The sequence below is a fragment of the Haplochromis burtoni genome, unplaced genomic scaffold (genome assembly GCF_018398535.1).
Source record: "Haplochromis burtoni strain Fernald_Lab_line unplaced genomic scaffold, NCSU_Asbu1 Contig_252, whole genome shotgun sequence".
In the NCBI taxonomy this organism is placed as follows: domain Eukaryota; kingdom Metazoa; phylum Chordata; class Actinopteri; order Cichliformes; family Cichlidae; genus Haplochromis; species Haplochromis burtoni.
The window spans coordinates 760710-782326 of NW_024582613.1; the positions used below are offsets into that span (position 1 = coordinate 760710).

A 21617-nucleotide genomic window follows, 5' to 3' on the forward strand; every position below is an offset into this window, starting at 1 on the left:
AGAAAGGGAGAAAGCAAGAAAGAAAAAAGAAGTGCGACGATCAGTGAAGAAAATTGATCGTTCACCGAACATCCATCATTCTTGATGCAACACTCAACCTCCACTAGCAGCAGACCTCACACACCTCCAAGGTCAACCACGCTGTTACTATGACAACCTAAGCAGGGCGTAGTCCCAAGAAAGCAAGTTTCAGGGTAACCACGGCGACCGCTCGATAACCTTAATTGCATTGCTGTGTTGTAGTGTGGAGACATGACTATGATGGTAGTTAAGAGAAGAGCCAGACAGGTTATAACCTCTGCCAAGGTCAAGCAGCAGAACTCAGAAAGGTTGATGGTCGTCCATCATAGCAGCAAGACTAATGGAGCACAGATGACTGGCTCTCAGCCTTGCTCTGTCACTCAAGGTGAGGTCATTCATGCAGGAATGAAGTACACTTGGTTTTACAGATGAAGAAAGAGGAGAGGGCTTTACTAAATTTAGCTCACACATTATAGCCTGCTGCTTAATGTGGATATCAAGGCCCACTGGCCTAGACTTACTCCCCACCACTGGCTTAAAAGCCAGATAGCCAGACGTCCTTCTGTCTATGACACATTGATGCTTTTTCTTGGCATGGCTTACTTCATTAACCAAAAGGATCAGTCTGGTCTACAACAAACATGAGCTCATAAAGCAAACACTCCCAACACATGAACCAAGCCCAGTGCTGCTCACAGCAGGAAGGCTGGTCTAACAGCGCCCTCTAGTGGTAATGAGAAACAACTGGAGTCAGTAACACCAAAGGTGGTTAAAGTCAGAACTTAAGGTCAACTTTTACAAGCAAGTTACATAGGAAGATAAAAGCACTTCCATTAAGAAACGGCAGCTAAATGGCTGAAAACAAGCAAATAAAGGAAAAGAAAAACGAATATCAATGGCTTACACATTGTGGGGTCTGCAGTTTTTTGTTTCTTTTTGCACCACAAAAAAGCAACAAAACAAAGCAATGAGCAATGTCAGTGTAATTAACATACAAGTTAGGGGTTGAGATTTCGTGGTCATTGAACATCGCCTTTTTTTGTGGAATAGAAAAGTGAAAAAGTTTAAGAAACAGACACTGCAGAAATGTCACACCAGTCTACCCTTAATGATCCAGTTACAGAGCAATCAAAATATTGCAAATCTATTACACAAGTTTTACTTAATAGGTGAATTTTGAAGCTGGTAACTACTGAATTGCAGCAATTATTAGTCTTCCTTTCCTCATGCAATCCTCAAAAAAGCCACACCTTACAGTACTTTTGTGAATGAACTTAAAGACAGCACAGTAATAAGGTTGGAAAGTGATTTAACTTTTGTTTATTGCTTAGCAATCCAGGTGGCAACCTAATGAAGTTATTTAAGACAGAAAGTAGAAAGCTGTCTTAACCTTTTGTCATGTACATTCAGTGAAAAGGAATAACAAAGTCTAGTAGTCTTTATTCCTATAGGTTTATCTGAAGTTATTATATTGCTGTAAAACAAAGAGGCAAACAGGTCATAAAATAGTCCCATTTTAGAGGATACTTACGTAATCTGCATCACATAAAATTACTTTCAGATAAACTTTGGGAAAGTATTTATACAAAGAACAAAGGCTGGATTATGACCTTTATTACTTCAAGTGGATGCATGATAGAAAAGGATTTTTTATAATTAAATTAAAACAAGCTACACCTCTAGTTGTGTTCATATGGGCATGTGTCTATTGTTAATCCTGAGTCTATATTTCAACACTGACTACACCAGCGGTGGAGAACCTGCTTTTCTGGAGCTCATGCAGCTCTTTTGTCCATCTCTTGTGGCTCACTTTGGTTTCGATTTTTTAAACTGAGAAATATGAACATGGAAATTAATTGGATTTTTTTTTCAACATTTGAACTTTTATTCATCATTTAAGTGACTGCAAAAATGTGCAGCCAATACAAGGATTTTAAAGAAACACTTAATATGTCTGTGGCCTGATTGTCTTATTCTTTTAACTTTGATGACCCTCAATTGTCATGGCTGTCATAGATTTATATACAATTAAATGACTTCAGCAACCTCAAGTCAGTTTACATATGAACTCCAAACAATACGTGGACAGATTAATTCGCTTTCACTGCCTCTGTGTTGGCTTACTGGAGTGCTTGCTCTGTGGCTGGAATTTAGTCAAAATTAAAACTGGACGTGGCTTTTTTTTCTTATCAAAGATGGACTGAAGGGGAGACCCATATGGAAAAGAAATAGTAAAAACTTATATGATTTACTCATGAAAGTGGCCACTTTCTCATTACTTTCATATATTGTTTTAGTAGGTATCCAAAACATACAAGTTTCATTTATATAATTTTTCAAGGGATCTTATATCTGTTTTCACTCTTGTATGCTTTTCATACAAGTTTCACACAAGACAGATACAAACTTTATAAAATTTATATGTATCTTTTCCATATGGGGAGATATAGCAATTTTATCCAATTTTGGCCCAAAATTAAATTTTATTCTAAGTTTGTGTATAGATACTCCCACTCTACATGGTCAAATGCTTCACATCCAGGGAGAGGACAAACTCAGAGGTCTCAGTGGGAGGAGAATAAACTATGGATATTAAAATACGAGTGGTAGGATTCACAGTGGCCATAATATCTTTATAATCACTCTTCTTTAAAGGTTGACTCTTGGCTAAAAAATACATGATATTGTTCAGTTTTGTTGGTAATAAATAAGTAAACCTTTTTTGATGCTTTAGACATGCAACACAACATATGTTATTATATTCTTAAATTAAAAATGCATGCATGCAACAGCCCACTGCAGAGTGATCACATGTGGTAAAAGATTTTAATTATTTATTCCTATTACTGAGTTTGATGGGCTAATTTATATTTAATAGGCTGCCACCTTTATTATAATATGTCAAAAGTTGCTCAAAAATGTCTCTCTTGATAGTAAAGTTAGCCAGACCTTGGAGTACACCGTTCTATATACACTCTACATGTGTGTGCATGCCTTGAAAAATAGCTCAATTTTACTAGAACAATAGTCAGCATTGGGAAAATCCAACAGCAGTAATGACACAGAGCAGGCCCATCTCAGAGCGTTCACTGTTGAACAGCAGGAAAATTTACATTAGCAGCAAAATGAACCTCAGCTTTTGTTTGACAGTTCACTGACAAATGAGGTCTGACACTACTGAATAGAAAAACAGAGGCACATCGATAAACTTGTGTAATGATTATGATTAATGGCTCCTGTCACCTACCCTGTCTGTCTCTTCTGTGGACTGGTAACCTGATGACAGCAATGCATCGCCGCTGGAATATCCTGGGGCAGGGCTGCTGGGTGTGGTATCGGTGGTGGAGGAGGAGCGTGGGCGGCTAATATGCTGCTGCGGATCATGGGTGTAGCGGCGTTGCGGGGCTTGAGGGCTACCTTTCAGAAGAGGATCACGATCTCCACTCCCAGATCCCGACCCAGAACCCTTACTTCGCCGGCTCTGCAGGCTGGTCCCACGCCTCATCATGCCTGCAGCGGCTGAGCCCTGGCCAGCTGCAGAAGGAACCATAGGAGCAGAGAAGATGTCAGAGTCAGGACAACAAGACTCTGAGGCATCCTCGGGGGCACAAGGGGAAGTGCCACATGCTGACACCACAGAGGAAGATGAGGAGGATGATGAGGAAGTGATGGTGGAGCGAGAGAGGGAGAGACGTTTACGCTGCTGTTGGAACAGCTGCTTCAAACCCTGGCCAAGAACCCCCATGCTCGCCCTGGCGTTTTGGCTCATCTTAATCAAGGAAGGGTGATCTGACTCAGAAAAGGCCCTCTTCAAACCTGAGCCTTGTGACCCCCTTGTCACAGAACCTGAACTGGGTCCCACCCCCTCTGGCACCATTTGACTTTTGTCTCCCTGCTGCATATTGTCCTGCTGACTCTTCATGAATAGCAGAGAGAATCTGTCCAATCAAACAACCTGCGAATGCCTCCCTTCCTCTCTGTCAGGCATGCAGATGGTCAGACTAGATCACTGACTGAGGGGGAGAAGACTAGAAAACAGCAGAGATCAGCAGAGGACAGTGGAAGTGGTGATTGGACTGTGATGGGAGGGTTGGATCAGCTCATTGGCGGTCAGAGGGATCCAAAAGGGAGCATGCATCTTTGACTCAGGAACAAGTGGTCATTCTGGTCTAACACAGAGAAAGGAGATGGATTATGAGTGGATGAAAAGTTACCTAGATCCAGGTGCAAACCCTAACTTTCACATACACAACATTTGCATCTTAACATTTTTGTTCCAGTGTTTGATAATAATTGATATTATTTCAATGTCAATATGTCATTATCAATTATTGGGTAGGAATAAAGTAAATTAAGCTGGATCTTGGTAAACTAGCACAATTAAAATAACACAAAAGAGGCAAAAAGACGAAAAATATAGACTAAATAAATGTGCATGTTAAGATTATAAACAGCCTGGATGGGATGCAATCAGAATAGTAAAAAAGGAGGAGATGAAAAGAGGAGTGAGAGAAGGGGAAAAAAGATGATGACTAACATCAGAAGAAGAAAAACCCACCTACCATCAGCCAAACTGTCATTCTAATGTGACTCACTCGTCTGGGTTACCTAAGAGGAAGATGGACAGATGGAAAAAGACCAAAGATTGAATCATTTTTAAGATTCAGAACTTCAATCATCAGTCGTTGACCTTATAAGAAATATCAGCACCGCTTCCTGATTCAAATCCGCTACCGTGAATATGTACGCTCCACTGAACAGAAGACACAAACACATGGAAACACTGTATGTTTGCATGTGTTTGTGTGGTTCTCAAGGAAGTAATTTCAAATCCCCAAAGGCATTCTCTCCTTGCCCTGAGGAAGTATCGAGGGATAAGGATTTCCTCAGCAGAAACAACATATAGAGTAGTGTCACAGAGTGCATGAAATCCTGTGCCGTCTGACACAATACAAGCCATCGGCAAAATAACAGAGAAGACACCTGCTAAAATAGAAGGAGTCTTCCTGAGCAACCTTATTGGTTGATCAGTGATCACCTCATAGATGGGAAGGCAGCCTGAGTCTCCCTGCAGCATGAAAAGCTGCTCCCATTAAGGACAGCAAAACAAGCAAGCAAGTCTAGATCATTCAAAACCCTGGGGAGGCACAGCTATATACCCAAACTATATCATTCCTTTAGCTGCACTGCCTGCCCATAAAGAATAACGCAAGGTTTATCAGACAGGCACACACACTCACTCACACACATCTCACAACAGACAGAAGGGGGTGGAGGATGAAGCAACATGCAAGTGTCATATCAGTTCTTGCAACAGCTACACTGTCACTGCCAAAAGAAGATGCATTCATGCACATAAAAACATTCCATTCAATTCAGCAAGGTAAAACGCATGCACACAGATGCTTTTACTTTCTCTGCCTAAATCTTATCTCTTAGCTCGACTGACAGATTCAGGCCACAGAGTTCTAATATGATTAATTTGGAGGCTATGAGTTGATATAGGATGGTGCCAATCAGTTAAGTGCAACTGTTGCCTGCCAGAGAGAGAGAGAAAGTGAGAGTGAGAGCGTGTGAGACAGGTGTTAAGCAGGTTTATTTTAGTCACCTGAGTGCTGGCTGCTGGCTGTACTCATAATATGGTTGTGCTAACTATGGTCTTTAAATTTAGTACTTACAATCTTTACGCTGGCACGCATTCCATAGTAAATAATAATATCAAATGATTGCAATATCTAATCCTGCTGGGAATAATTAACTTTACACCTCTTACTAAATTAAAAAATATAAATATTTGATCATAGAATTCAGTTCTTAACAAACAACTTTCTTCAGCTGATCTCATGTGGATACAGTCTTCCCATGATGAGACTAAATATGAGACTGAATAAAGATGCATGATGACGTGCTCAAAATATGTTGTTTTCTATGCAACCAAGCTTACCACCTGAGCTGTTTCTCACAGAAGGTGACAAGTTATGCATAAGCTGTACACCGTACTCAATAATACATGCATATTTGAAGACAGATTCGCGCATGCATCGTCCGCTGGCACAGTGAGCGACAGGGAAGTGTGAATCACTGATGATGAAGCATTAAATTTCTTTCAGAGCTTGCGAGTAAAGGCATAAAAGTTAATCCTATCCTGAAGCTGAAGCTGAAGTCTTGTTTCACCCCGGTACCCATCCATCCATCCATCCATATTAATAAATCCCCTTCTTCATCCCCAGGCTGATCCCAACTGCAGGATTGGGTGTTTTCTTGATTGCCTGCGGTTTCATAATCACACCAAATCCTCTTTGAGGAGTCTTTAGAGGACAACGCTTTATTGTCAGACTTGATGTGTATGCTTGCATCTTTGTTCAGTTTTAGCAAGCCTTGCCAATCTACCTTTAAGAAGAGAGAACATACGAACACCAGATGGATCTTTAAAAGCAGCTGTGTTCTTCTGACATAAGCTACTTCATTTCATGACTGTATGCTGACCAGGATACTGCAAGAAATTGTTTGTGAAAATATGTATTTTGATTGCTCACCACATAATAATGATTATCAGTGATCAACAGCGTCAGTGACAACCAGGGGCAGCAGCCTGTGTGAGTCAGCATGTTGCTCAGAGATTCTGCGACGCTGCCAAAGGTAAATCACAAATCACCACATGAACAATGGCCTCTCTGGAACTCTGTCACCCTCACTCAGTCCCTCACATAAACACACACACACATTCTTGTTCACAGCACTGTGTCTCACACCAGTCAACTGAGCTGCCATTTGTCCTCTTCTCATTTGCCAGCTTAACTGGAGAAATGGAGGAAAAAGCTTGGCTCAACCTGACTCAGTTTATCACTTTAAGAAATGAAAGATATTGTGATAAACACATAAAAAACTACAATCTTCTATTGAAGTTTCTCTTTCTCTCTGTTCAGTTGCTCTGCTTGGCAATATATTACATACTGTGCTGTAAATGTTCATTTAAGCTCTGGATAGAAAACAGCTGCAGAATCATTCAGACAAAATGACTTTCTAACACAGATTCACCACCAGTTTGCGAAAAATGATACCCATTATTGTTATTATTACACAAAAATATTATTTAAAAAGGGCTGGAGCTCAAGAGCGATAATACTGAGAGCTACAGAAAGTTAAATGATAAAACAGACAATCTGCAAATACGCAAAATGTGAGAAAAATGTTTTTTTCAACAGCTCCATAATTGAAATATCGACATTTAATGAGGACTTTGCCATTAAATTTTGTTCCTAAACAGGACATTGTGCATGAAGAACCCAAAGCAGAGGTCAATCTGGCTTGCATTCACTGACACTGAAGCAGCCATGTTGTTGTTCATTGCTGAACATACAGTTGGTGGACTCAAAATATGGCTATAGCTTAAACAAGAAAATGTAGTGTTTCCAGAAGAGTCTGAGAGCTGGCGTGGAATAGACCGCTCTTTGTTCGCTCTGAGCTCACACATACAGGCCCATTGCTGCTCTTTGTGCTTTGCCTCTTTCACTGACAGACACACATCAATAAGAGTGGAATTAGGCCAGAGAGTTCGCTTGGTGTTTGTGTTTGCGTGCGTGGGCAAATATGTGCGTGCATGCTTGCATCCGACAGAGACAGAGAAGGAAGACAACGAAAAAAAAAAAAGATAGCAAGGATTATACTGGGTACAAGCGGATGTATCTACATGTGTGTTTGTGTGTGATGCATTTGACCGATGGAAAATGGACCAGATCTCATTCAACAGCTGTATAATGTCAGCATAGCCAGGAAACAGGAACAATCGTTATTCTATTCATGTGTGCGTGTGTGTGTGCATATGTGTGTGTGGTTGGGTGGCAGAGAATAGCACAGTTGTGTCAGCTGTGACACTGAAGGAGATGACTTCAGCAAACTGCACAAAGTGTGATAAGAGAGACAACTCTTTGTATCAACACAGAGAGAGTGTGTAAGCGAGAAAAGAGAGACAGAGGGTTACACAGGCAGTGGAACGGGCCCGACTGGATCAAAGGCATCCATGATGTGTTTCGTCTGGTCGTGTCAGGTTCAACCCAGGCGCTCAGTACAATGTGTCTAAATGAGAAGGTGTACAGCAGGTAGTTCTATTAAAGGCAGACACAACGCCCAATTGTGCAAGATGAAACCCTGGGGAGGCTCTGGTGCCAAAGTTGTTCTCAGCTTTCCAGGAACAGGACAAACCGGAAGATGTGCAATCATCTGTTACTGCTGTTACTATCTGTTTACTTAATGACACAAGAGGCTGTCACTGGACAATGGCACCTTGTATCTGAATTAATGGTCATAAAGCAACTTCAGGCAACTGTTGTTGTGATGTGGCGCTGCATAAATAAAATTGAACTGAATTAACGTAATCTTTACACACTACTCACAAATATGTAATGAATGCTAAAAAAAAAAAAAGCCAAATCGAGTGTACTTCATAATCTACCTTAATACCTCCAATATAGCAGATTTTATATCTTCTAAAGACAAAACCCTCTGTTACCAAACTGACTCTTATCAAAAATACATGAAAAAAAAAATGTTAAAAGAAAACCTCCAACACATGCATTCGCACACACACACACACACACACAACGGGAACAAGACAGACAGCAGGTGGTATTCGGGTAATAGTCGAGCATGTAACAGGTTGTGAGGCGGAAAGCTACAAATAAAAAGAACAGCAAAGAACAGGGGAGCCATTATGTTGGTCTTTTGTGACTGTACGGGGCCATAAATACCATTTATACTCTGAGGTATAGCTTACACAACCACGCTAGCCAATGAACAAATCTAGGCAGCAAAGCAGTGATGTGGAAGAAAATTGAAGATGAGCAGCAAGTCATGATCAGGTTGCTGGTTTAACATTATGCTGGATGATGTCATAGGTATACTGAGGAAGCCTTGTTTAAGGGACACCTCTGCATCTGTGTTCAACACCACAACAAGTGCCTGAATGAATTATTTACAGCACCCATGGCACTGATAGTCACACTGATATTTACTACAACACCGGTGTGTCTAACCAGTATAGGTACTGAGGAGCTCATTCTCTTGCTGTTTACTAATAAGACAGATGTTGTCATAAGACGGTTTCCAATATATGTAAAACATTTCAAGCCCTATAATATGGCCTTCACTTTCTAACCTGATAGGTGTTTAACAGTAGTAATACATTCAACTTGCCCAACATGTCTCCTATTTCCTCAGCTCTGGCAGGTCGTCATCAGCTGTCAACAGGCTGGAAACCACCTACACATGACCTGAAATCTCATACCAGAGGCTGTGTTAAAGGTGCACACCCATAAGGAATGGTAAGGGGAATGCATGTCAGGATCAATGCACACTTTGTGCAACTGAAGAGCTAAATCTACCAGGTCATCAGTGTGTAGGGCATCTCACTACAGCTGAGAGCAATTTTATGCATTCAGAAACCATTTGCGTTATTACACATCTTAAGGCAAATCTCTGGCCCCGGGTAACCAGACACCCTTTAGCCCACTAGAGGTGTTATTGGGGATCAGCATATATAAGCCGTGGCTTTGAATCTTTTACTCTGACCATGACATCAGGCTCCGCACGTAGACTGTGGGTCAACAATATTAAGTTTACACTGTAGGAGGAGACTTAAGCTGAAAGATGAAAGCCCACCTAACCTTCAAAACTTAACACGAAGGCTTGTAATGATTGCCATCTAAATTCAAGAAGACGTAAACAAACTAAAATGAAGAGAAGGGGGGAAAACATCTATATTTTATTTATTAACACTTATTTAACCATGAACTGAACCTCTTGAGATTAGGTGTGTTTTTTTAAAGAGTGTCCAGACCTAGATAGGCCATATTGGACATACGGACTTGTCTTATGTTGTTCAACTTCAAACATAAGCATCAGAATGCGTAAGAAAGGTGATTTAAGTGACTCTGAACGCAGCCTGGATGTGCCCAATAGGTTGGTTTGAGCATTTCAGAAACTCCCTCATAACCATTTTTCGAGTTTATAGAGAATGATCGTTAAAAAAAAATCCAGTGAGTGGCAGTTCTCTGAGAAAAAAAATGATCAATGGTTCACCAAAATGCCTGGTCTGATGACTCCTGATTTCTGCTGTGACATTTACACGGTAGGGTAAGAATCTGATGTAAACAACATTAAACCAGGCATCAGTCCTGGCTTTTATCAGTGGTATCATTTTTTGACATACTTTGGGCCCCTTAATGCCAATCTAGCATTGCTGAAGCACCACTACCTGAGTATTGCTGCTAAAAATGTCTATGTATAACCAGCGTACCAATCTTTTCATGGCTGTTTTCAGCAGGACAACTTGCCATGTCTCAAAGCTCAAATCATCTCAAACTGGTTTTGTGCACATGACAATGAGTTTGCTGTACGTGAATGGCTATCCCAGTCACAGATCTCAGTCCAGCAGAGAACCTATGGGATGTGGTGGAAGTGGAGATTTGCATCATGGATGTGCATCTGACAAATCCGCAGCAACTGGAGAGGCTATCATGTCAACATAAAGAAAAATTTCTAATGAATGTTTACAGCAATTTGTTGAATCTATGCCACAAAAAACGTTCCACCACTTGTGCTCAGGAGGAGGATACTATTACGGGAAAGGAAACTTAAAGACACCTTTCAATATGTCCACTGAATTTGTTTAAACGTGGACAGCTAAAACCTTATACTAGCTTAAGATTAACTTTACCAAAAAGGGACTGTAACCTATCACCATGGGGTTTATTAGCTAATTTGGGACAGGGACAAGTTGATTGGTATCTAACAACTGCTTTAAGAGAAATTTAGAAAATAAATAAGTTATCCTTTAACATTAAAACAAGGCCCTCAGACACGTTTTAAAGTGCAACCTCTTGTGATTCCACGTGACCTCTGGCTCTTTTCTCCCTCTGCCTTCAAACAGGAAGGGATCAGAGGGAAACAGGCAGCTTGTTGCCACTAGAAACCACAGCCTTTATAAAGGAATTTCACCTTCACTCTGGAAGTGTGGGAGTCAGTCCCACTGGGAAGAACAAACTCAGTCCGTCCACAGATACAGCATTATTTTTGAACATGAACCCCTGGTAGCATCAGAGACTTACTGTAAAGAAAAATTATCTACATTAAGCTGCATATGATACCTCTGCTGCTCTGTGGGCTTTCAAACAGCAGACGGAGGCGGAAGAGGGTGGGAGCGGGTGAGTGTGGGTCTATGAGACAGAGAGGGAAAAAAAGATAGTGTTTCTTATCTGAGACTAACTTTGTATTCAGAAAAGGCTCAACCTGTTGTTGAGAGAAGAGAGCCAAATCACTGGGCAAATGATGCTGAGAGTGTTTAGACTCCAAGGGGCTGAAAAAAGGGGATTATGTGAATCCTTTTGAATCCCTTACTAATCATTTTTGATGCATCTGTTTAGAAAAAGGGACAAAGAGACTTAAAGCTGTGCAACACAACTCTACAAAGCCAACATTAGATGAGGGGGCATCTGTTGTCATGTTAGTTATCCTTCGGCAACGACACCGACTAGGGATATATAAACCCAATATAAATTTTTTTTAGAAGAGCATTAGTGTTTTAACACAGTCCATTATGCAAATAGATATAATGGTGATAATCTTAACCAGCAGCGCGATGAATGAGTACAGCTTTATCGATTACTTGATTAAACACTTAGTCAGTCTAAATCACTTTTTACTGCAAATAAAATATATTGTTGGTGATTTTAGACAAAAGATGACATATCAAGAAATCACTATCGTGGCATGGATCAACTGATAAATTTTAAAAAAAAGTATAATTTTAATCAGGTTTAATCAAGGAACAATAGAGTTGTTAGTTGCAGCCCTGGCATACATCCATTTCCCTCTTGCAATACACACTTCTGTCCTGCTGCCCTCACCAGCTGAATGACACAGGTTCAGCAACAAAGGCATGATTGCTCACCATTTCCCTGCTTGCCGATGGTACTATACACACTTCTAACTGAATGATCATGTTTGAAGTGTGTCACTATTTCTGCACAGCATATTCATCTGCAGCAGAGAGCAACAATTAATAATCAGACACCAATTCTTTTTCTGTGCTCAGTTAATTGTAAATGTTGCCAAATATTCTAGAACACATAAGCACCCATTCATAACTCATCTGTGTAACTTGTTGTGTGACAAATAAAATTTGAATTTGAATGTTGGCATTGCGTAACTATAAGTGCTATATGTACAGTATATACAGTTACTTATGAGCTGCTAGATACAACCTTAGCACAGGGCTGACGCTGTACTCATACATGTAGGGTCAATTTACGGACTTATGTATTTGATTTGGGACAAAAAATGAGAACACCCAAAATAAAAGTAGCACATTCAATCAAGCACTGTAGCATATTTTTTTTAAATTAAAGGTATAGCATGTAAAATTTTTACATAAAAAAATATCTACAAACAATGATACAGATATTATGTTTTGCTGACTTGTGTCATTTATCCAAAAATTTCCACTTAAGTTGAATGTGTCCTTTCACAATGGTGGCAGCTAGTTAGTTTTAATATTACTCTTATTATTCTTTTTGGGTCACAAAATAAAGTTTAACATATTTTCAGGCGAGAATGTAGCTGTGTAAACTTCAAATATCTGCCCAGTTTATCAAGACACCACATATTTTCAAAAGCGCTCCGACCTTTTCGGAGACATCTGTTACCCACTAGCACGATAGCTAGCCGGGGGCAAGGCTCACTAGAGCCGTGAGAACACCGGACTCCCGGCAAATCGTTTTCAAACCCACCGCCGTCTTTCGCTACTCAGGTTAAACATGATATATAAGTCACTTAGATAACTTAAAAATGTTTATTGTTTGGCTTTTTTTAGTATTTTATTTGTTCCTGAGTGAAATCGGTTTGTGCTGAGATTAAAGTTATAGTTTACTTAGAGATGGACCGATCCGATATTACGTATCGGTATCGGTCCGATACTGACCTAAATTACTGGATCGGATATCGGAGAAAAATAAAAAATGTAATCCGATCCATTAAATATCACGAAAGCACCTCACAAAACTTGCAACACGCCGTAACTCACCTCAGAACGTTAGCACGTCGGAGCAGTATGCATCACGTGATAGAGCGGCTGTGGCATGCGGGACCTGTCGGTGGTCTGGATAGCATTTGGAGCTTCGCTAGCAACCCGGCATTTCATCTCCGACAAAGTTATCCCCGAGAGAAGTAAAGCAAGTGTGTAAGTCCATCTCTGAATGTTTGTAAAGCATTCCTGCGTTAAGCTTAACAAGCGATATATGGAGCGACTGCCTCTTCTTGCTGCTACTTCAATCATGAAACTGCTTAACTGATCAGCTGATCGGCTTTTCTGTCGCGAGTCCGTGCTCTCTAGTTTGTTTTTGGCCCACTTTGCACCAGAAAGAGGAAACCAGCGGCTGAACAACAGCAGCACGTTTAAGCTTGATAAGCTGTTGTTAGAATTTATTTAATATTACTTTCTACACCAGGATCTTTTTCTACGTAGCTGACGCTGGTAACTGTGCAGGGGCGGATCTAGCAAAGTTTAGCCAGGGGGGCCGATAGGGCATGAACAGGGAAAAGGGGGCACAAAGACATACTTTTCTTTCTTATTCTCATTTAAAATGTCTAGCTTTTAATAAATAATTATCTGACACCCAAAGTTTTAATTTGATGTAAAATGAATAGAAGTCCATTACTGTATATAGTAACTATTAAGTCTAATATATATACCCTAGTAAGCTATAGTACTTTTTCCTTTGGGAAGGTACCATCTGTGCAGTCTGCAATTTTGTTGAAGAAAGATGTTGAATCTATTTAATATTTCTTGAAAAATAATTGATTTCTGTGCATTTTTTTTTCCACACTGCATCAAATTAAGGTTGATTACGTCGATTAAGCATCATGAGGTGGAGCGTGAGGGGTGGTTCCCTATTTTTTATTTATTTATTTTTGTTGTTGCTGGGAGTTGGAACCCTATTAGTTAGGTTGCTTAATATTTAGCTAAGTACTCTTTAAAATACCAGAATAGGGAGGATGGTGTAGGTTTAAGTTTATTAGATTGATCAGTATTGCTGAACTATGAAATATTTTTTTTTTGCATACAGGTATAACAGAATAGCTTTAGTGTAGTTGTTGTTTTAAACTTGAGTATGAACTTATACAAAATGCAGCAAGATATTTAAAAAACAGTTTTGTTGATTAAAAAACACTATATCGGATTCATATCGGTATCGGCAGATATCCAAATTTATGTATATCGGTATCGGACATAAAAAAGTGGTATCGTGCCATCTCTAGTTTTACACAGCTGAATAAACGTCAAGCAGACAGCTGATTATCAGAAGTGTGAGATGCTCGAGAATTTACTCCGGTGTCCTGTTATATTTTAGATAGCAAGGAGTTTATTAAACTTCACCAGAAACAATCTGCAAATTTCATTAAAATTTAATAAACTATCATCTTGTCTTTATTTTTAGTTAGCACATACCTTAAACACTTAAAGCTGTAAGCTAATGATAGTTATATGAGAGCAGATGGGTGCTGGTGCAATAAGCTGTACGTTTTACGTCCAATGGATTTGATTAGTCGACTAATCGCAAAAATAATTGGTGACTAGTCGACTATCAAAATAATCGTTTGTGGCAGCCCTAAGTAGCACTGAGCTACAATCGTGAAGTTAGTCACACTTTTACTATTAACTATTTTTACACATTGGAAACAACCTGGAAACTGTAAAACACAGACTTAAAAATATTTATTCTACGAAGGATGTACAGTACTGTGGAAGACTTAAGCCACCACTCTTTTTTTTTTTAACTTTACTTCCAAAAAGGCAGACTCTCCTGTAATTTTTAAAGTGGTCTTAAGCAACAGTTCTTCAGGATTTCTGACAGCTGTTTAGAGTTTTTCTTTGGACATTGGCTGCTTTTTACTCATTTTCAGTCCAGTCTTCATACTCGAATGAGTTTGTTTTTGTTTGTTAAGCTACTTGACACTAATCTGTGAATCATTTAGACATTAAAAAAGCACCTAACTCATAAGACACAAAAGGCTAGGGCATGCCAGATTACACAAGACCTGGGCTGAAAATCAGTGGCAACAGGTCTTATTGGAGAGATGAATCCAAATTTTTAATTTTCTTTTAAAATGTCATTGTTATTATAGACATTCAGGAGAGAGGGTTAGCTGTCAATCAACAATCTGTAAACATCGTGGAGTCTCTGCCATGGTTTGGGACTCCATTTCAGTCAGTGGTGCTGGAGATTTTGTTAAAATTGATGATACTATGAATACAGAAAAGTGTTGTACGGTGCAGTGCCATATGGAAAGCATCTCATTAGCAACAGAATTATTTATCAGCATGACAATGATATCAAACACACTGCCAATGGAGTAAACACATACCTGGGTTAAAAAAAACAACAACACACACATAATGAAAACTTCAGTCATGGATTGGCCTCCCACAAGCCCAGACCTTAACATTATTGAAGCATTGTGAAATAGCCGTGACAGAGATTAGAATAAAAGACAGCCAACATCCAAAGAGCTTTGAATGCCATCCAAGAAGGTTGGAGAACTAGTCCTGAAGACTACCATTAAAATATGCTTTTTTGGTCTTTTATTAGTAAAGATGCATTTAAAACACAAGATGTTTTAAAGACTTGTGCAGATAACTCACTCTACAACAAAAATCACACAATGTCTTTTGTTATCTTTTTGACTGAGCAATCCTTAGCAGCAGAACAGTCACAACAATACTGAAACTAGAAACAAATGACACTGAAATAAGGGACAGTTGTGGATGTATTACTGTCATGTAGAACAATAACTAAAATATAACAGGAAGTTATTTTAGTTATTGATCTTCCTAAGTTATCGATCACATCCAATTGGAGTTAGAATCATATACATTCAAGGATTTTTTTTTTTAAATGACGGGATGTTACACACCAGTGTATCAACACCGAAAGCAAGACAGCAAAAAAGCCTCTTATTTTTTCTATCAGAAAAATCGCTTCTTTACAGCACTCATTTCAACCACTGGGACAAATCTATTACATGCATAACTTTACAACAGTCCGATTCATTTTATCTTTCTGATCCAGCGTTTGCAGCTTTGCTGTAGGAAATGCAGCCTTCCTGCATGCATAGCCAATTAATAAACCCCTGTGACAGCCAGACAAGAATAAAGCAGCCTGTGTTAATCTTGTGACCTGATCTAGTATAGGCACATCTACACCACATCCTAAGCTGAGGTGTTACACTAAACTGTGCTAAGGTCAGAGGAGGCATGATTTACACCTATAGAAGGCAAGGAGCTGTATTGTGTAAGCATTATGAAAAATAAACACAAACACACGCGCACACACACACACACACACACACACACACACACACACACACACACACACACACACACACACAAAAAAGCAATACAAACATGTTAAACTCATAAAATAACTCTAAATTCTAAGCTCCCAACAGGGAAGGCGCAATGTGAGTGAAGCAGGAACAGGAGGAGGAGGAGGAGGGCAACGTCATCGTGGTGGTCTGACCATCCGAGTGAGACATGAATGGCTGTGTTAGCAGTGCCCTGAAGGGGCAGCCAAGCTCTCAGCCATTTAGCAGAGTAAGCTGAACAGATAGTGGGATACATCATGTCACACCAAACCCTTCCAACCCTCTACATCCCTGCAGAGACAGATTCACCTATCAGTATAAAAGAGAAATGATTGAAAACAAACCTTTCAGTCCATTATAATGACACCGGAGTGGTCTTCCTTCACTGCAGAGGAGATGAGGACCTGCTACATCAGGCCCACGGGTCTTCAACAAAGAACACAAAAAGTGAGATGGAAACTGTAATCCTCTAAACGCTTCCTTGGCACATCACTGCTTCTCCCTGCCTGAGTATACGCCTGTGTGTATGGGTGTCTCTGTCTGTCTCCTAGACAATGATAATAATAGGCTGCAGGGGGGGAATGCACCTCTGCAAAGAATACTAGGCTTCAGACTTAATGAGTCTACAGATATCCATCCTTATCAGACCATGAAACGTCTTTAGGACATCAGTCTGCATTAGAGAAAAACTGACTGAAATTTGATCAAGTGAGAGGTCCTGGCTAATATCTCAAGGCACAGAGGTGCATTAATATGACAGCTGGATAATAAATTAAAAGTTAATTAACTGGGATTAAGATCCTACAATCAACTTCACAAGCAATAAAGCAAATGATACGATGTTACCATAATGGCAGGTGGAAATTTTTAACTGTTACGCTGCTTATTTCCTGCTACACAAGACAAACCTACTGTACAAAACTACAGTATCCCACATATTTAATTATATTCTTATTGACTGCCTCACTTCAAAACAAAAACAAAAACAAATAACGCTCACATACAAACACTAATGAAGAAATCACGGATATGAAATATATAGCGATTATTACGAAAGATAAGTCGAAAAAATCCGAGTTGAGCAACATTTAACGCAGAGACAAAGTTTCTTGCGTAAATAAGTAAAAATAAGCTTTTAAAATCGTTCAAATATTAGTTCAGTGCCGGTGTAGTGCTGTCAGTAAGCGACAGCAGTGTGTTAACGGACTCAGGTTGACAGTCCCGTTAGTGTGTCCTTACACAGAGCTGGTAATACGAGGCAATTTCCGCACCGACACTCTTACGGAGACCCAAAACGCATCACAGACAGGCACAAACTGACCGTAAAACAACCCCAAAAAACTCGACTAAAAATATATTTCACACTTACATGGGTGGTCGCAAACTGTTGGAGCTGACGTTCAACGAGCAACACCCCTACTCCGAGTGCCCTCCACCCCTCGGCGCGCCCGCCCTCTCCCGGCTGACGTCATGGCGTAATGCGTAACCCAGCGGGAAAGAAAACAGAAAACTGTGTTAGTAAAGATGACTCACTCGCATGTTTCAAAAACTGACACATTATATTGTTACAAAAAGCTTGTGGGAACAAGTCCATTAGAGCCCCGTGTTTTGCTACAAGCAAGCTAAACGCCACTCTTGGTTTTCTTGTTACTCAAAAGCGTCATCTACAGCACAGTTAGGGTTACAAGGTTATTATAGCTAACGAAAGCTAGATCTGAAAAAAAGTTACCCCAAAAAGTAGGTGTAGTGAAATATGCATATCACTGTCTGACAGGAGTGAGAACTACACCATGTCGTTGCAGTCCTGTGGTTCATTCAGTGATTAACAGAGCATCTTAAACCAGAGTATTCATGATGACTCATACTGAGTTATTATCGGTTGGAAAATATGTCTGTTAAATTGAGTACGGAAAGCTGCAAAAACAAAAACATTTCTTTCTATGAAGATAATTCGATGTAAATAGCTCAAATCATATGTATCATTACTGTTCTGCTCGTGACTTACAAGGTGCTTGTGTGGTATGGCAACAGTAGCTGTTACGAGGCTCTGCAAAGAGACATAAGAACCACAGAGAAAATACCTACACACATCTCCCTACTTTACAAGACACCTACATCCTCCGAGGTGTAGGTGTACACTCATACCAGTCAGCGCACAAACTGTTTGAACTTTCCTCTCAAAGATACAGGTCTACAGAGATACAAACCACAAGAATAATGGTAAGTACATACCTCAAAGCTATTACCACACTGAACCCAGGATTGAACTCACCCACTTTATAGACAGGCCGTGCAATTGTGCAGGTTTATATTTAGCACTATTATTTATTTATTAGCTCTAGCCCGTGCAATACACTCTTTTATGTAATTCTACAATTGTGTATGCTTGTGGTGCATCTGTGAGGTCGTTTCAGGCAATGCACTTTAACTTCACTGTAATCTGTACATCATGCAGTGACAATAAAGTAATTTTGTATTATCTTAGTTTGTCTTTCAGATAAGCGTAATAAAATGACAGCAATAAAATACTGAAAATAGTGTAATGTTTGCACAGTCATATTAAAAACAAGAACAAGTTCCCGATGAACGTGTGAGCACTTGTTAAGGTAGCAAATGAGCTTCGTATAGTGTCTAAGGGCACACTCATTCTGCACTTGTCTCTCTAGATCTCAGTGCAGCATTCTATACCGCTCACCACAATATGTTACGCCAAAGATTAGAATAAACTGTAAGTATTACAGGTATTATGCTGCAGTGGTTTGAATCATATCTGTCTAAAACATAGGTGTCAAACTCTGGCCCGCGGGCCAAATTTGGCCCGCAGCCTAATTACATTTGGCCCGCGAAGCCATACCAAAATACTATTAGAGATGGCCTACTGGTATTATACAGCTAATATATATATATTGTTTAGTATTAAGCTTTGCTTGTTCCATATTCAGTTTTCCAGCAAAACTTATTTGAGTCCATAAGAAAAGATTCATTCTTATATCTGGAGGAAGATTTTTTTTTCAATAAATATTAATGTTAGCCCGCGACTTTGTTCCAGTTTTGAATTTTGGCCCACTGTGTATTTGAGTTTGACACCCTTGGTCTAAAAGACTCCAGTTTGGGACTCTTCTTCACACACAAAGGTTTATTATGGAGTTCCACAAGGTTTTGTACTAGGACCAATTCTATTTACATTATACATGTTTTCCTTAGGCAGTATCATTCGAAAGTACAACATACTTAAACTGGCAAAATGGGTCTGGGTGACCTCCAATTAAAAATCTTAAAAACCAGATACTTACTCTGACATTGCCCTTGGCCTCCATACAGTATTCCTCAACACTGTGAGGAATCTTGAAACCATTTTTGACCAGGATATGACCGTCAGTGTCTTTATTAAACAAATATGACCGCTTTCTTGTATTTGTGCAATATCTCTAAAATTAGAAATATCCTGTCTCAAAGTGATGCTGAAAAACTAGTTCATGCATTTATTGCTTCCAGTCTATTACTATTGCAATCCATTATTTTCAGGCTGTCATCAAAACTCCCTGAAAGCCTTCAGTTGATCAAAAATGCTCAAACGGAAGTACTGACAGCCCATCAAGTACCACAACATGGGAAACCCCCATGATAAACAGCTGGAGGCTTTCCATGATGGACCTAGTGTCTTCTTCACTGACTTATTTTCACCACTTTCCATTTAATCTTTGTTATTATTCATTATTCATTTCTGGCTTACTTCCACAGTGTGTCAGAGTTTGTCCTTCTCACTGTCGCCAATATCTTGTTCATATTTATTTGACTGTTGGGGATTTTCAGTAAACCACTGACACACTAAAGTAAACCACTGACACACTAAAGTAAACCACTGACACACTAAAGCCATGGTGATTACTTTGTGAAAGCAAAAATTAGACTGTGCTATACATATATTTTCTTAGCTAAAATAACAAAGCTTTGAATATTTTGCTTTCTTCACTCATCTGCTGGATTGTTCACTGAGGAGCAATGTGTTGACCCCTAGGCACTTGAGCACTAGGGGTCTCTGTTTCCTTCAAGAACGTGCAGGTCTATGTCATGCAGCTGCTGTTTAGGTCATATGAACAACGTCTGGGCCTAGTGGGCCCTGACCTATAAACCTCCCAGCACCTGCAGACTGTCTCTGATTATCTGAGGGGAGAGTCCTGCTCTTTTAGCCTTCATTACAGCATGTGTTTTACTTTTTCTGGCTTTTCATTTACACTGCAAAATGCACATCATTACTTCCAATTTTCATAGTTGAAAAGAAGAGAGTTAAAATGTAAGAAAAATCCTTGTCTCTATGAACTGTCATGTTACTGTTCATGTATGACACAAACTGTGGGTGAACTAAATGTACAGTAGTGCATTTTTTCATGTCACGCCTGCGGGCCTCACAAAAAATTTCCAAATGGCTGCCATTGGTTCACAGGATGCACTTTGAGGACCCATGGTCTAGTGAAATAGCAGCATTATAGTGGCTTTAATTAAGATTGGCTGAGGAAGTATGAATGGGGAGAAATGAATAGCTCTTTTTTACTGAGAATCCCTGTTGAGATGTCCTCGATAATGACTACTTCTCTTTATCCCTGATAGTGGCTTTCATTGAGAACACTGCTGAGTGTGACTTAACCTTTATAACTGACAGACACAAAGGCTGTTAACCTTTGCCAGTTATCTATCAAAGACCACTAACCATTCTCATGTCTCCTTTTTTAGCACTTCCGTGATCAACAGAATAACATCTTTATTCTGCGAATCTTACCATTCACATGCCAGCAGACTGAACCTATAAATCTGACAAATGAAATTTCACAAGGTCTTATTCCAGAGCAAAAGCAAATTCACATAAAACCTGTTTCAACATGACTTCAATCTTTCAGTTCTCACCAGCTTGGAGGACAGCATGACGTGCTGCTAGAAACATTTCATTTCTGGATAATAAGTGTGAGGTTTCTGTCTCACAGCCTTGGTAGCTATGGAAACTTAATACTGTATCACCAACATTATTGTTAAAAAATATTCTTTTAATTTGTGGCTTTGATTTGAGACCTAATAGGTGTTGAATGTACTGTAATCATGGCATTTAGTAAATATACAGCAGCCACTTTTACGAGTTTTAAACTATTAAATGTATGATGTAAGGGTAAACTCTAAAGGCAGCT

At 39.6% G+C, this 21617-nt stretch overlaps 1 protein-coding gene across 11 annotated transcripts in view; it reads right to left on the reverse strand.

Annotated features, from left to right (window-relative positions):
- Positions 1–17909, reverse strand: part of tmcc1a (transmembrane and coiled-coil domain family 1a) — a 47722-nt gene extending 29813 nt beyond the window's left edge. The window contains exons 1-4 of one of the 11 annotated variants that reach the window (XM_042227267.1): positions 17810–17909; positions 16785–16866; positions 4584–4629; positions 3269–4190 (exon numbers count right to left, since the gene is read on the reverse strand). In XM_042227267.1, coding sequence (XP_042083201.1) covers positions 3269–3943 — 675 coding nt within the window. In that variant the 5' untranslated portion in view covers positions 3944–4190; positions 4584–4629; positions 16785–16866; positions 17810–17909. The other 10 variants (XM_042227269.1, XM_014338956.2, XM_014338960.2 and 7 more) reach the window with 10 other exon arrangements.
- Between the last annotated feature and the right edge of the window lie 3708 nt (positions 17910–21617).